This window comes from Juglans microcarpa x Juglans regia, chromosome 6S (genome assembly GCF_004785595.1).
Source record: "Juglans microcarpa x Juglans regia isolate MS1-56 chromosome 6S, Jm3101_v1.0, whole genome shotgun sequence".
In the NCBI taxonomy this organism is placed as follows: domain Eukaryota; kingdom Viridiplantae; phylum Streptophyta; class Magnoliopsida; order Fagales; family Juglandaceae; genus Juglans; species Juglans microcarpa x Juglans regia.
In genome coordinates, this window is record NC_054605.1 from 2750637 (window position 1) to 2764116 (window position 13480).

A 13480-nucleotide genomic window follows, 5' to 3' on the forward strand; every position below is an offset into this window, starting at 1 on the left:
GAGTTTTACGCAAGTTTTGAACAAAGTTTAGACATGGAAATATATCTTTACTCGAGCCGATATTTGAGGCAAGCTTGAGCTTGATTGTACTAAAATCAAACTCAAGCTTGACTAGACACAACTAGTTCAAACTTGACTCGATTATAACCCTAGTTATATGGAAAAGGTATGCAAAACATAACTAGCTCGAACTCAACTCCATTATAACCCTCCTTAAAAGGAAAAGGTATGCAAAGTATAGCAGTCCCATCCTTGTATAATACCCCATTATCCATGCACAACAGCCAAGGAAACATGAAGTAGAACGGTTAGGATATGTCTAGCCTTAGCGAGTGAGTTCAAGACCAAAAGCTAGTCAATCAAACTGGTGCGGGCTGAATACTGCTACGCCGCAAAAGCAACATAAAATTACTAAACCAACATATAAACACGCGAAATGGGACAATATGTATGATCCCATGACTTAAAGTCATAGACCAACTCGCTAAGTTCATAGATCTTCATGTACATTTGTATGACCCAATGGAAGGCCCAAAACATATGGCCTATACTCTAAAAAAAATAGTCAACAATACAATTAAAGCCACATTAGAATCTTGTAAAGAGTAAAAATTTCTCATTCCCAAGCAATGTAAAATCTCATACACCACCTACTATTATTCTTATTATATGAGGTATCACAATCTCCCCCCTTAAAATCCTGGCATCCTCGTCGGACCAGTCCATTGTAGGTGACACGGCTCAAGTCCCACATTTCTCGTTGAGACAGGCTCTGATACCATTTGTAAAGCCAGAATCTTATAGAAAGACCAGAAAAATGGTATACAATACTTAGCATCACCCATTAATCATAACTATATTTTCCATGATTGATATCTAAAAAATAAGTATGCCAGCCTGCCTGCTTATCTTTTATTATGTTAATGTTATTGGGTTTGTTGGGAGGAGAAGCCCTGTTGAAAGCCACACTACTATCACTATGCTAGAGCTATAACTGCACACCGTTGTAGAAGGTAGCGAAGCAAATTACAAAAGAAGCCATAAGAAAAAATTCAGGTTCATAATTCATTGCACAGAGAGAGTGAGGGGGCAGGGGACTAAAAATAATTTCAATATCATAGATAGGTTTCTGTGTCCGCCAATCGCCATAATGGTTACGTCAAATTTCATTAACAGTATCCCAAAGAAGAACAATAAAAGGCCATCAGGAGAAAAAAAGGAATCTTCAAACTGACGTCACACTTTACCCTGAATGAACCACAAAATCTTAACTTTGCGTGCCTGGTCGAGCGGGCCCAAAGTAGTTTGTTACTAATCCCATTATAGCGAACCTGGTGTTCAAAAATTATAATCAAATTAATATCAACAGATATATGAGACATTACATAATTCCAACACATTCGATATGAGTGAATCAATGACATAGTCATGTTGAAGCATAGAGAAAATGCAAAAACACTAAGTTTGAAAGTCTTCTGGAAAGGGAACCAATATCCTACTCATTTCCTTGCAGATCACCAGAAGACACTGAAGTAAAAATATTTTTTGATAGGTAAGAAAAATTTTATTGGGACAAGTAAATAAGCATAGCCCAGGTGCACAGACAAGTAATTTATTTATTTTTTTAATTTTTTGATAAGAAAATATTCCAATAGAAGTCACACAAACAATTTGAAATGTAACTCAGCTATGCACTTTGTGGATCACTACTGGAATACTTTGTACTTTAGGTCAATCTTTTGCGCACATTAGAGCCCTAAAATTGAGAGGGAGGTACACATAGGCAAAGATAGCACTTAGCAAAACTAGTCTGTTCTTGCAGTGTCCTTTTATCCAACATAACTGTAAAACTTAACTGGCATACAACAGCTACACTTTTACATAGAAGCCCGAGATGAGACCTTCAAACTTACTCTAAAGAGAACAGCTGCCTTAAAGCAATAACTTAGTCCCTTATTTCAGCTGCAAATGGTTTCTTGTAAGGTATTAAACTTTTTTTTTTAACTTTTCTGTTTATATATTTGAAGAGTGTTTCATTTGGCGAGAACAACTTTATACCTATATATCTACCACAAACTCAGTGTCTCATTTCACACTGTTTACCTGAGTTACGAAATACTAACATATCATAAATCAATTTCAATTTAAAATAACTTTAACATCAATTATAACAGTTTACCCCTATATATGATCATTTCCGAAAATATTTCTAGAATATGCACCTTGATTTTATAGACCAGACGAATGTAGCAACTTAGATCACCAAGTGGATGACTAAAGTGAACCTACCATTTGACACAATCTATAATCAAATAGATGAGGAAATTGCAAATTTTTTCAGTGCATTTCCTCTTTGTAAAGTTGGCAAAGAAGATCAATGCAAAAGCTTTACTAAAACTCATGAATTAAAAGCCAATAAAACATACCAATCATGTCATACAAATTTCATAGAAAATGGATCTGAAATTCCTTGTCTATCTGGAAAGAAGAGTAATAATACACCACAACTCTCTTACAACGCTTTTACAACTCATTTCACATCATCCAATGTACACATGCCACTTCATTAAAAATGTTCAATTTTACAAAACTACCATTCATTTCATATAGACTAGTCAGAAAGTTGTAACAAAGTTGTAGGTTAACCATTTTCCTTCAATGATTACTAGCTAATCAGTGGTGTCTAGGACAACTGCAAATCGAGATTTAGCCTATTCATGCCTATCTTCAGTTTCCTCTTCTCGCCCAAAACAAAAAAAAGAAACAAAAATATTTTTTGGCAATTCTTAATAAGCTAAACACCAATCTTCCTAGACTTGGTACTCATTTCCTAGCTTTTATCAAAATGTTAGTAACATGTCCTTCCCCACATCCAAAGGGACCATACTTTCTTTGACAAAACAGTCACGCCATGCCCTTGACTCACCTCTCTATCTATAAAAGCCACTACCCACAGAAAGAAGCTCCAGAATGAGTCTGTCGTGGATTCTCACTTCTCTATCTATAAAAACAGTCCGCTTGTTAAGATCTTAAACAGTGAAGAAGCAGGCCAAGGTATACAGATGAAAATAATTATTTGAAGCCATGTGTTCCAAATCCAACTCACAATAAGGTCTATGCCACAGATTTCCTGGTATCTCCAATTTATCAGTCGAGTGCAAATAATCATCAATCCCTAAGCATTTATTTCAGCGATAATTGTGCAAGAATCATAGCAGTATGAAACAAAGAGGAACTCGCAGCACTTCATTGCTTCAGATCCAAAGCTTTCAAGACTATGACCATGCGAACGAACTTTTTTCCACACAAAAATGCAATAAAAAAATAATCACATGTGTGAAACAAATACAAGCACATATACATACACACTAGGCTGCTACTTAGAAAGGAAAGCATACATCATGGCCATGGAAATCTGCTTGAGGTCATTCTCGACATTCCGCATGTTGGCAAGCGATTGAGCACAGAATATGATAGCAAGCCACGAGCTTAGCTTGTACTGCGAAAATTGAAATTACCAAAAAACTAAATCAGATATTCCAACTTGGAACATCAGAATGTCACAAATATATGTATGTGCGTGTATGCACGTATGTATATGCCTATAGTAGATCAGGAAATTTGGAGAGATTTCCAACTTAGACGGATGGATTTGAGTGAATGAGCGAGGGAGGCAGAGGGGTGGTGCGTGATACGGACCCTAAACATGACGCCGGCGATGCCGAAGATGACGGCGATGAAACCGGAGTAATCAACCGGCAGATCTTGCGGGGACACCATCTGTGCCACATAGGGCTTCGCCGCCGATGGCTGACGTGGATCGTTTGCCGATATTGAGTTCCCGTGAGACGACATCTCTCCCTTGATCTCTCGCTCTCGCTCTCCGCCCGACTGAAAGCAGAAACAGTCAAACGATACCCTGCATATTACTAGTGGGAACGGTGTACAGTGTACACCCTATACGGATCCGGGTATACGGAAAAATCTGATCCGCATTCTGGTTTGAACATCCGGGCGGATAACCTTGTCCGACTTTAATCCGGGCGGATATCCATCATATCCGGGTATAGAAATCTTACAAAATTAATTCCGTATACACCCGATTTGGAAAATTTAATAATCGACCAATTCGTCGTCAAAATCGAAATTTTTAATTTTTTAGATTTCCATTTGGTCTGGTCTGATTTTTTTAATTTTACGGATAAACAAAATCATACTCCAAGTCTTTAACAAAATTTTAACGAATGATTGATTCATATCTCTTATTTTTATCTTATATTAATATTATATTAATTTTATGTTACAAAATTAATAGATATGAATAATAAGATTTTGAAATTTCATATTATATTAATTAACAATTTAGTATATAATACATATAATATAATATAAAAATTATATAATATAAAAAATTAAAAATAATATATATGTATAGGTTCACTTCGATTCGAACTAGTGCTCTAAAAACCAAAATCGAAACCGGACTTATTTTTAATCGGTTTTGCTAAATAGGAATCAGTACCGGACTAAACCTAGTTCTGTATGATTCATCGGGCTCTCGAATTTTTTACAACCCTAAAAAAGATATCTAAATTTTTAATCCGTCCATATTTTAGGCTTATTCTAGGATTTTTTTAAGACAATTTTACAAACCAGACCGTGATTCCACTTTTATGTAATTGTGATGACACATATTATCCATAAATCTTTAAATTTAAAAAAATTAAAAATGATTCAAAAATTATACAATTGTCTTATGAAAATGAGATAGAAGTATGGTTATAAATATTTTTAAGACTCTTATTTTAATTCAAATTTGTACAAGAACCAAAAATAAATAATGTAGAAAATAGAACAAAGAGACATAATGGGATAAAACTTATAACTCAGTAGATACCACATATGTGTAGTTTATTAAAATAAAAGAAATTTCTAATTTAAAAAATATAAATAATTATATTTACTTCTTTCCATCAATTTAAATTTCTAATATAAGTAGTGATTTAACATGATATGAGAGCAACGGTCCTGAATTCAACCTCTAACTCTACATTCCACCTCAATTAATTAAATATTTTAAGAGATAGTTTGGCTAATACGTAAGAGAGAGTGTTGAAACAAAATATAAATAATCAAATCTATATCTTCTCATCACATTTTCCTTTTAGGGAGTTGTACAATTTCACTTAGAGGACGTTTGGACACAAATGAGATACAAAATTTCTAATAATTTCATTCCCAAATATTTCATTAAAACACAAAATACTTTTCAATTTTAAATATTTAATTTTTTCATTTAATCATTATCTAAATACAAAAACCAATACAACTTTTACAAACATCAAAGTAAAACACAAAAACAGTATAATTTTTACAAACTTCAAAACAAAGATAATATTACAAAATTATATTCAAACAATTTTTTTTAATTTTATAATATTTTTATTCAACTTTTTCTCTCTCATTTACCAAAATCTAATGAAACATTTTAACTCAAACCATTAAACTATTATACACAGAATTTTGAGATACTCCAAGCATCCAAATGAGCCCTTACTCTTTGTTTTTGTTTTCTTAACAATACAGACTCCCTCTTCCATTTCAAATTATTTAGGCAAATAAAAATTATACCCAAGCTTTCTTCTTTAATGACCAAATTATTGGTGTCTTGCACAATATTTTTTTAGTGTCGTATTCACTCGACTGCGATGGTGTTATATTCACTCAACTGGTAAGACCACAAGAAGTAAGACGATCGGCTCAAGAACTAGAGTTCTAGGGGAGGAGTACACCTGAAATCGATGTCATAGAATCTAGTGGAGAAGTTCGAGTACGACGCAACAAAAGAAGCTGACAACGCAGAAGAAGTTGGTGCCAAGTACAAGGGGAAGAAATCCTAAATCCAGTTTTTGGAAGGGTCAGATCTGGAGGTGTTTGAAGACTCAAACATACCCCCTATTGTTAACTAGTGAACTTGTTAACAACGACGAAGAGAACTAATTTTATATATCAAAATCTCATCTCCATTTATGTAGCATATGCTAGTAGCCCCCCAAATCTCAAGGACGAGATTTTCTTTTAAGGAGGATGTGAGGACCTCATCAATTTGAAGAAATGAACTCCTCTGCAAGTGGGCAAACTCAACCAGTGAAAAGATGGAAGGGCGATACTTAAGCGTGTAACAGAAGGAGTAGAGACAACCAAGATATCCATGCTTGAGGCATAACATGCATAATGCTTAAGGATTTAGAAAGTTTACATGATTACTTAAATTGTTATAGGATTTGATTGAATGGTTTGGAGAAACGAACAATTAACTTTGTTTGCATAAGAATCGAGGTAAATGGCTATGATCATGTTCTTCTACACATCACTTTATAGTAAAATATGCAAGTCTCTTTTCAAAAGTATATATATGTAATGCATGTTTTCAAAAGTATATGTATGTATAAGCCCATCTTTGAAAGCCCATTTTTATAAATACAAATCATGATGAAAGAGCTTGATGAAAGATGCTTTAAGATGTTACAGTTTTGCATGATTGTTGTATGATTGAATAATACATTGCATGAATAATTATTTTAATGAATGAATAGTAGGGCAAACGTTAATGTAAGAAAGAGAAAGAAAGTATGAATGCATGAGGTTAATGAACTAGCTATATAAGGTTAAGGACAATACCATAAGGTTGGGACGAATGGCAACATTGGAATGCATCATTGGTAGTGCACCTAGTGATGACCCATTTATGAGGTTTGGTTCTTAAGCCGGACGCTCTAAGAAGGACCATTGATTATGAGGGTCGCCAATCCTAACAAACGGGGTTTGATAGTATGTAATGGCCATAATGATGAGGTTAAGGTAACGATTAATGATGTACTGATATTAAGGAAGATGAATGCTTATGCTTGAAGATGAGGTAAAATAATGTTTCTTAATGCTTTCTGATTTATGTTTTATTTATGCTTGAAGTTGAGTTTTATAAAGAACTATGTTTTAAATGAAAATCCTATGTTTATATTATGTTACTGTTTGATGAGGTTCTTACTGAGGATTTGACTCAATTTAGTCGTTTTTAAACGTTTTCCCACCACAAGTGAGGAAGAGTTAGATGAAACTGCGGGCCAGGACATCATCTAGGGAGTTGACATTGGCAACGAGGCTTGAGGCTTAAGAGAGAGAATTTAGACTTTAGCTTTACTATTATATGATTTATGCTCCCGCAGTGCTTAGCACAAGATAGACTATTATATTGAAGTAAGTGTTGTTGAACAAGATGTTTATTTGAAGAGACTTATTTTATTAAAGTATTTAGTAAGAATTTTTATAATGGGATATTTTATGCTCGGTGTAAAGAATGAATGTTTTAATGTTAGTAATATCCGGTTTCTCTATCTCAACGAGTCTTAGAGGTATGGGGTCTTACATGGAAGGTAGTTTTGTAAAATTGAAATTCATATTTAATAGAATGGTTTGCTTACATTGGCTATTTGTAAAATGAGTTGTAAAAAAAATATAAGTGTATAATGACTCTTCTAGTATAACTTTTTGAAGTCCAAAGTCTTTGCATATTCGGGATGCTTCAAATAGTCCTCTTGCTTGTGACATAAACGGCTAACTAAAGGTTTCATTTGAGCTGTTATAACTCCTTTCATTATCTCTTATTACATACCCCCATTTTGCCTTCGTCTTCTTGGACAGCCACATCCTAATTTACTTCAAGTCATCGTTCAGGTGGAGTTCCCCACATTGTAATTGTATTTTTTACTTTAACTTGTCTCTCCATATTCTTTCTATTTGCTCTTTTGTATTGTGCAATGGCTTGCTTTGCTCTTGCATAGAGGGCAAAGTTTTAAACTTCATTCTGCTGACCGTTTTGGTTTAGATACTAGAATGAAATATTTCGGTATTGGTCTGTACTATCATTTCAAGATAACCACGACATATATTTTTTTGATGTGTAGATATACAAGTTCATATTTAATAAGATAAAACCAATATTTCACAATCGATCCACTTAAATCATCCTTCATCAAGCCAATATTTCGGAAGTTAGACGGGATCAAAACATTTTTTTATCAAATAAATTCACAATTATAGAAACTTTAATTTTTTAATCATCCGAATATTCTTTAACTTGTCTCTCCATGATCCTTTTTTGGTTCTTTTGTATTGTATGATGGCTTGCTCTTCTCTTGCATAGAGAGCAAAATTTTAAATTCCATTTCAATGACTGTTTGGTTTAGGTACTGGAATAGAATATTTCGTTACCAATATGTACCAATATATCTTCGGGATAACTGCTACACATATTTTTATAACTCTTTGATTCGGACAATTACATTGGTTCGTTGTAAAGTAAATTGTAAAATAATTATAAAATAGTTGTATGTGTATCTTTAACTATAAAAGTATTTTATTATGATAATTATTATATAACTATTTAAAATGAAGAGTAGTTAAGTAAAATTAAAAAAAAAATGGTTCAATTACGCTAGTTGGTTGTAAATGAATTGTAAAGTAGTTGTAAGCGTATCATAATCTCAAATTGTTGAAAGAAAACTTACCAATTCTTAGATTCAAAAGTCTTTTTTTTAATCTCTATAGGTAAGATTTTGAAAGGATTTCTACTTGTTTAAGAAAATATAGGTGTCTTAGCCAGTGTTTTAAATTTCGTACCGTACCGGCTGGTACTGTTAAAATTTTTCGTTTCGGCCGTCCGGCCGGTACAGGTACTATATCTGTTCCGTATCGGCCAAAATACCGGCCAATACCGGTCGTACCGGCCTGAATTTCGACATGTATCGGCCTATATTTCGACCGGTACTGGCTGATATTTCGGCCTGTGTTTTTTTTTTTTTTCAAACTACAAACTTATTTTTTAACCCTCAATTCAGACTAGACTATTTATAATTTATATATATATGTATTTATATATAATTTATTTATATATAGACTATTGTTTTGGAATATAATTTTTATATGTATTTATATATATAATTTATTCATATATCGACTATCCCGAAATATTATTCCGAAACGCTATCTCGAAACGGTACCGGTATCAAAATATTTCGTTCCAGTGTCTTGACCGGTACGGCGTCCGGTACGGTATTCAAAACATTGGTCTTAGCAGCAAATAACTAACTCATTAAGAACCCCAAAAAATGCAAATAGAAATTTCATAGAAAAAAATTATTTGCAATCTTATTTTTTGACACACTGAACACACTAATGAAGTGAGTCCACAATAATCAAAAGAACTTATATATTAACTTATTTTTAATAACTATAATGAATTTCACAAGTGGCTTGTTAACATATTACACCTGCAAACAGTATAACTCAATCTCATGTGTAGATACAAGAACAAAATGAAGTTAATAACCTGCTATGTTATAAGACCAACAGAAACAAAGTGTTAAAGCCTTGTCAATATTTTCATTGGCCAAAACAAGAAATTAAAAAAAAATAATAATAATATTCTGCATAAAAAGTTTTTGGAAATTTTTTTGTTCTTCTCCTCCAACCTTAATTCTTCCAAAATGTCCATTACATATAAAGAAATAAAATCACAAAAACTATTCCAAATAATTTAAAACGACCCAAAAAAGGTGAAATGAATTCTCCTATATAAATTTGAGAAATACATAAGCACAAACTAAGAAACAGAAACCCTCCGATCATAACCTCACAAATCTCTATACAGCTATCAAAGAATAACTTAACAATATAAAACAAATCATCATTAGAATTGACCCAGATACCTCTCATGCAAGGAGATTTGGGTGTGATGATGCAGATTTAACAAGTTCTACGTTGATAGCACTGGACTATTCTAAGAAGGTAGATTAGCACAAATATGATAAAAAATGGTGAAGATTCCAAGGATTGAAACAATATTGCACGTGTCAATATTTTGTCCATAATTTTGACTACATGTATCATAATTGTGCATGAGATCCCAATTCGGAAAGTTATTTTAGGCACACATGTCTTGGATACCATGCTACACTTAGAGGTCTACATTTTGACTCCAAAACCAACCATTTTTCCTCCAAATAGGCAATTAACATTTTTTTGCCTTTATGAAAATATCTCAGTTTCACATTTAGAGATGATTTTGATTCCGATTTGGGTCAGAGTTTTTGCAAGATTCTTATTTTAGTGCGTATTTTATTTTTTTGCAATAATTAGAACTATATCTTTTCGGGACAAAATTTTCATAATTTCAAAACTTCATACCTATTTGAACCCAGCTTGTGTGCTTGGAACTCGATTTCAAATTTTATCAATAAACTTTACTCTAATAATTTTCTCTCTATTTTTCATTTTTTCTCAATCTCAATCCTTAATTTTTGTTGATTAACTAGCTGTAGAAATAATTATAATTATGTCCAACTTCAATATGTAAGTGATATTAAACACAAAATTGGGGTTAAGGGCACAAAAATCACAAATCAAATCTACTGTGGGCGGTAAAAAAATGACAAATTAGATTAATCAAGGTCAAGAGAGCTAACGGTTAGCTCACGAGGGTAAGGAAAGATTTAGCTTGTTGTTGGTTAAGCTCACGTTCATAAGTCTGTGTATTGGATATAGTTTATATAAATCTCGTAGATTGTCTTGCCCTAATCAAGGGAAAGGGAATGCTTAGTTGCTTCCTACTATGAGGGAGAAATGAAATCGATGAACCCTTTCTTCTTGCCTCTGCTCTATCTCTTAAAGCTACGACGGTGGGATATAATCACAAATTGAAGTTGGAGTTGAGTAAAGACACTTGAGAAGAACCAAGCTTGAGATGGTGAGCATTGAGAAGGGAGTTCAAATGATGTTATAACCATAAAATCGTATGAAACCTCGTTTTCATTCATTTTAAGAAAAAAACTTAAATGTTTAAATTTATAAAATAAATTTGATGAAGTGTCACCATAGGAGCAAAACTCCTGCTTTTGAAATTATATATGTTATAGACTTAAGGATTGCAAAAATCCAATGTTATTATTTGCATCGCCGACCTCATAAAGCAATGAAAAAGATAAGGGTTTTTACTCGAATATGTAACTACAGAGCATAGGGTGTAAACGAGTCGAGTCCGAGCAAATAGTGGGTGATCAAACCTTGTTCATTTAATTTTTATTCAAATATCAGTCAAGTTCGAACAACATGTAAAGTCACTTTTACCACAAAGGTTAGCCATCATTTGTTTTCTTTCTAGGATACACAAGATATTTGCTATAATAAGGAACAAAATGCATCTCAGTGTTCTGTGCCCTACTAATCGGTGTAACAGGATACATCAGATAGCTTGACAAATAGAGCAATGATATATGTTTATGGGGTTTACACGGGCTCATTGGACGGATTCATATTGCCTTGTCATTTAATGCACAATAAAATCCAATCATAAATCACTGCCTCAATCTTTTAACTATTTTACAATGAGCTAAACCACAAGGGATTAATGTTTTTAATAGAAAAATCTAAAATCCTAAATTCTTCAAAACCCTAATGCTAATAATTTTTAATTTTTAATTTTTAAGATAAATTCAAGATGCATTCTAACTGTTTCTCAAGGGGGTGACTGATTGGAATAGTCACAATGAAATTAATTTGACCATCAAAAAAATCTCGAGCATCGAAAGCAAAGCCTAAGTAGCCAAAATTGAGTAGGTTATAAATAAATTCAGTGCCACCTCAACATAAGTTATGAGAATCGCTAGATCCAACACCGCTCAACCGCCAAATCTAGTCGGCATTGGACCTCCCAACCTTTTTTTAATATTAAATGAATTATTTACCTAATAGGACGTTAATCCTACGTTGGTGGGTCTATTTTACCATCAAATAGAAAATTGATGAGTCAGCTTTCTATTATTGGTGAGTGTGCTACAGTCCGTGTAAAGCCTATGTAAACTCCATGTACTTATCATTTTCTTAAAATATAATAGTAGGACACTTTTAAAGGTCGAGCTTGTTTGGAGAGTAAGATGATATAAAAATTTTATAAATAATTACAATAGTAATGAGATACTTTGAGTTGAATATTTTCTAGATTTTGAGAAATGAAAGAGAAAAAATTGACTAAAAATATTATAAAGTTAAAATATTATTAGAATATAATTTTTATTTGAAAATTTGAAAAAATAGAACTATATTTTATTTTTTGTTTGAAAGTTTAAAAAATTTGTAATTATTAGTTTGAAAAAATTATAATTAGTTTAAAAATTTTGTCTTTGAAATATGTTTAGGAAGAAGATGTGATGGGATGAAATAAAAATTTTAAGATGAGATTATTTCCAAACAAGCCCAACGAAACAAGAGTTTGCTAAATTTGTTCAAATATAGGAAAAAATGAAAAAAAAATGATAATTATAGAAATCAAAGTGAGTTAGATAAGATAGGTTGCGGAGCTATATCCATCCAAGCCTTTAGGCCTGGTTCAAATGAGATAAGATAAATTGAAATTAAAGTTGAAAATTGAATAAAACATTTTTAGAATATATTTTTTTAATATTCTTTTTGTTTTGAGAATTGAAAAAATTGAATTATTAATTTTATTTTATATGAAAATTTGGAAAAAATTATAATGATGAGATGAAATAAGATAAAATGAGATGAGTAAAAAATGTTGTGAAAACAATGGAGACTTTAGCTTAGTAGATGATTCCAGCTTCCCCATGTATATCTACTGCTTGCTTGTAAATTTTCTCATGCAACCCTTCCCATCACACAACAATCCACCCCACATTAGCCACACTAGTGGCAGAATAATCATTGGGTTTAATTTAAAAGAACTTTCTCAAACCGTTTAGGGAGAGATGTTTCTCAGAGGGCAAAATATAGTATCAGCGGATACGTTTCATTTCGTTTCCTCCCGCCGCCCTGTGACAAATTATTAATAACCCAACACACACTTCCTCCAAATAAAAAAAAAAAAACTTCACTTGTCATTAATTCCAGAAATGTCAATCCAATGTTTTGGAAGATATCCCAGATTTTAATTTTAATTTTTTCCTTTTTCCCAAACGTGTTTTACAGTAAAGTAGTATCTACCAGTCAGCCAGCATACAAACTTACCACGTAAACTTCAACTTTAAGAAGGCACAACAAATTTATAAATATACATCTCACGGAAGGTCAAATCCAGAAAAAATAAAATAAAAATCAACATTGGAATTCATATTGAACCATCCAGATAATTTGGCCACCACTTTTTTTTTTTCATTTTTTTTTTTTATCATTCAGCTAAATTTATGACAAAAATTACACTATTTTTAACAAAGTATGAACAACAGGTCAGATTAAATCACTATGTAGTATATCTATAGCAGTCTAACTGCCTAATTTTTGCAGTCATATTGGAAATCCCTGCCCACTCTTCCCCCCTCTTTCTCCTTTTTCTCTTTTACGGAGAGAAAACCCAATCTCTGAATTCACATTATGCTCACTCATGCCCAAAGATTATGAACAATTCACA

General features: G+C 32.5%; 1 protein-coding gene across 1 annotated transcript; it reads right to left on the reverse strand.

Annotated features, from left to right (window-relative positions):
* Window positions 1-1098: 1098 nt before the first annotated feature.
* On the reverse strand, window positions 1099-3992 carry LOC121237917 (protein Asterix). The gene is made up of 3 exons (XM_041134849.1): window positions 3700-3992; window positions 3399-3499; window positions 1099-1331 (listed from the first exon to the last, which is right to left on the reverse strand). The coding sequence occupies exons 1-3, from the start codon at window positions 3853-3855 to the stop codon at window positions 1268-1270; spliced, it is 321 nt and encodes a 106-aa protein (XP_040990783.1). The 5' UTR covers window positions 3856-3992; the 3' UTR covers window positions 1099-1267.
* Window positions 3993-13480: the final 9488 nt, after the last annotated feature.

What these genes read in the sequence shown, in the direction of transcription:
- LOC121237917 (XM_041134849.1), bottom strand. Translation starts at nt 3,855, where the DNA reads ATGTCGTCTCACGGGAACTCAATATCGGCAAACGATCCACGTCAGCCA. An exon ending in TCGCCGGCGTCATGTTTAGG is followed by an intron (nt 3,500 to 3,699) that starts GTCCGTATCACG and finishes CAATTTTCGCAG; the next exon opens with TACAAGCTAAGCTCGTGGCT. An exon ending in CAGATTTCCATGGCCATGAT is followed by an intron (nt 1,332 to 3,398) that starts GTATGCTTTCCT and finishes TTTGAACACCAG; the next exon opens with GTTCGCTATAATGGGATTAG.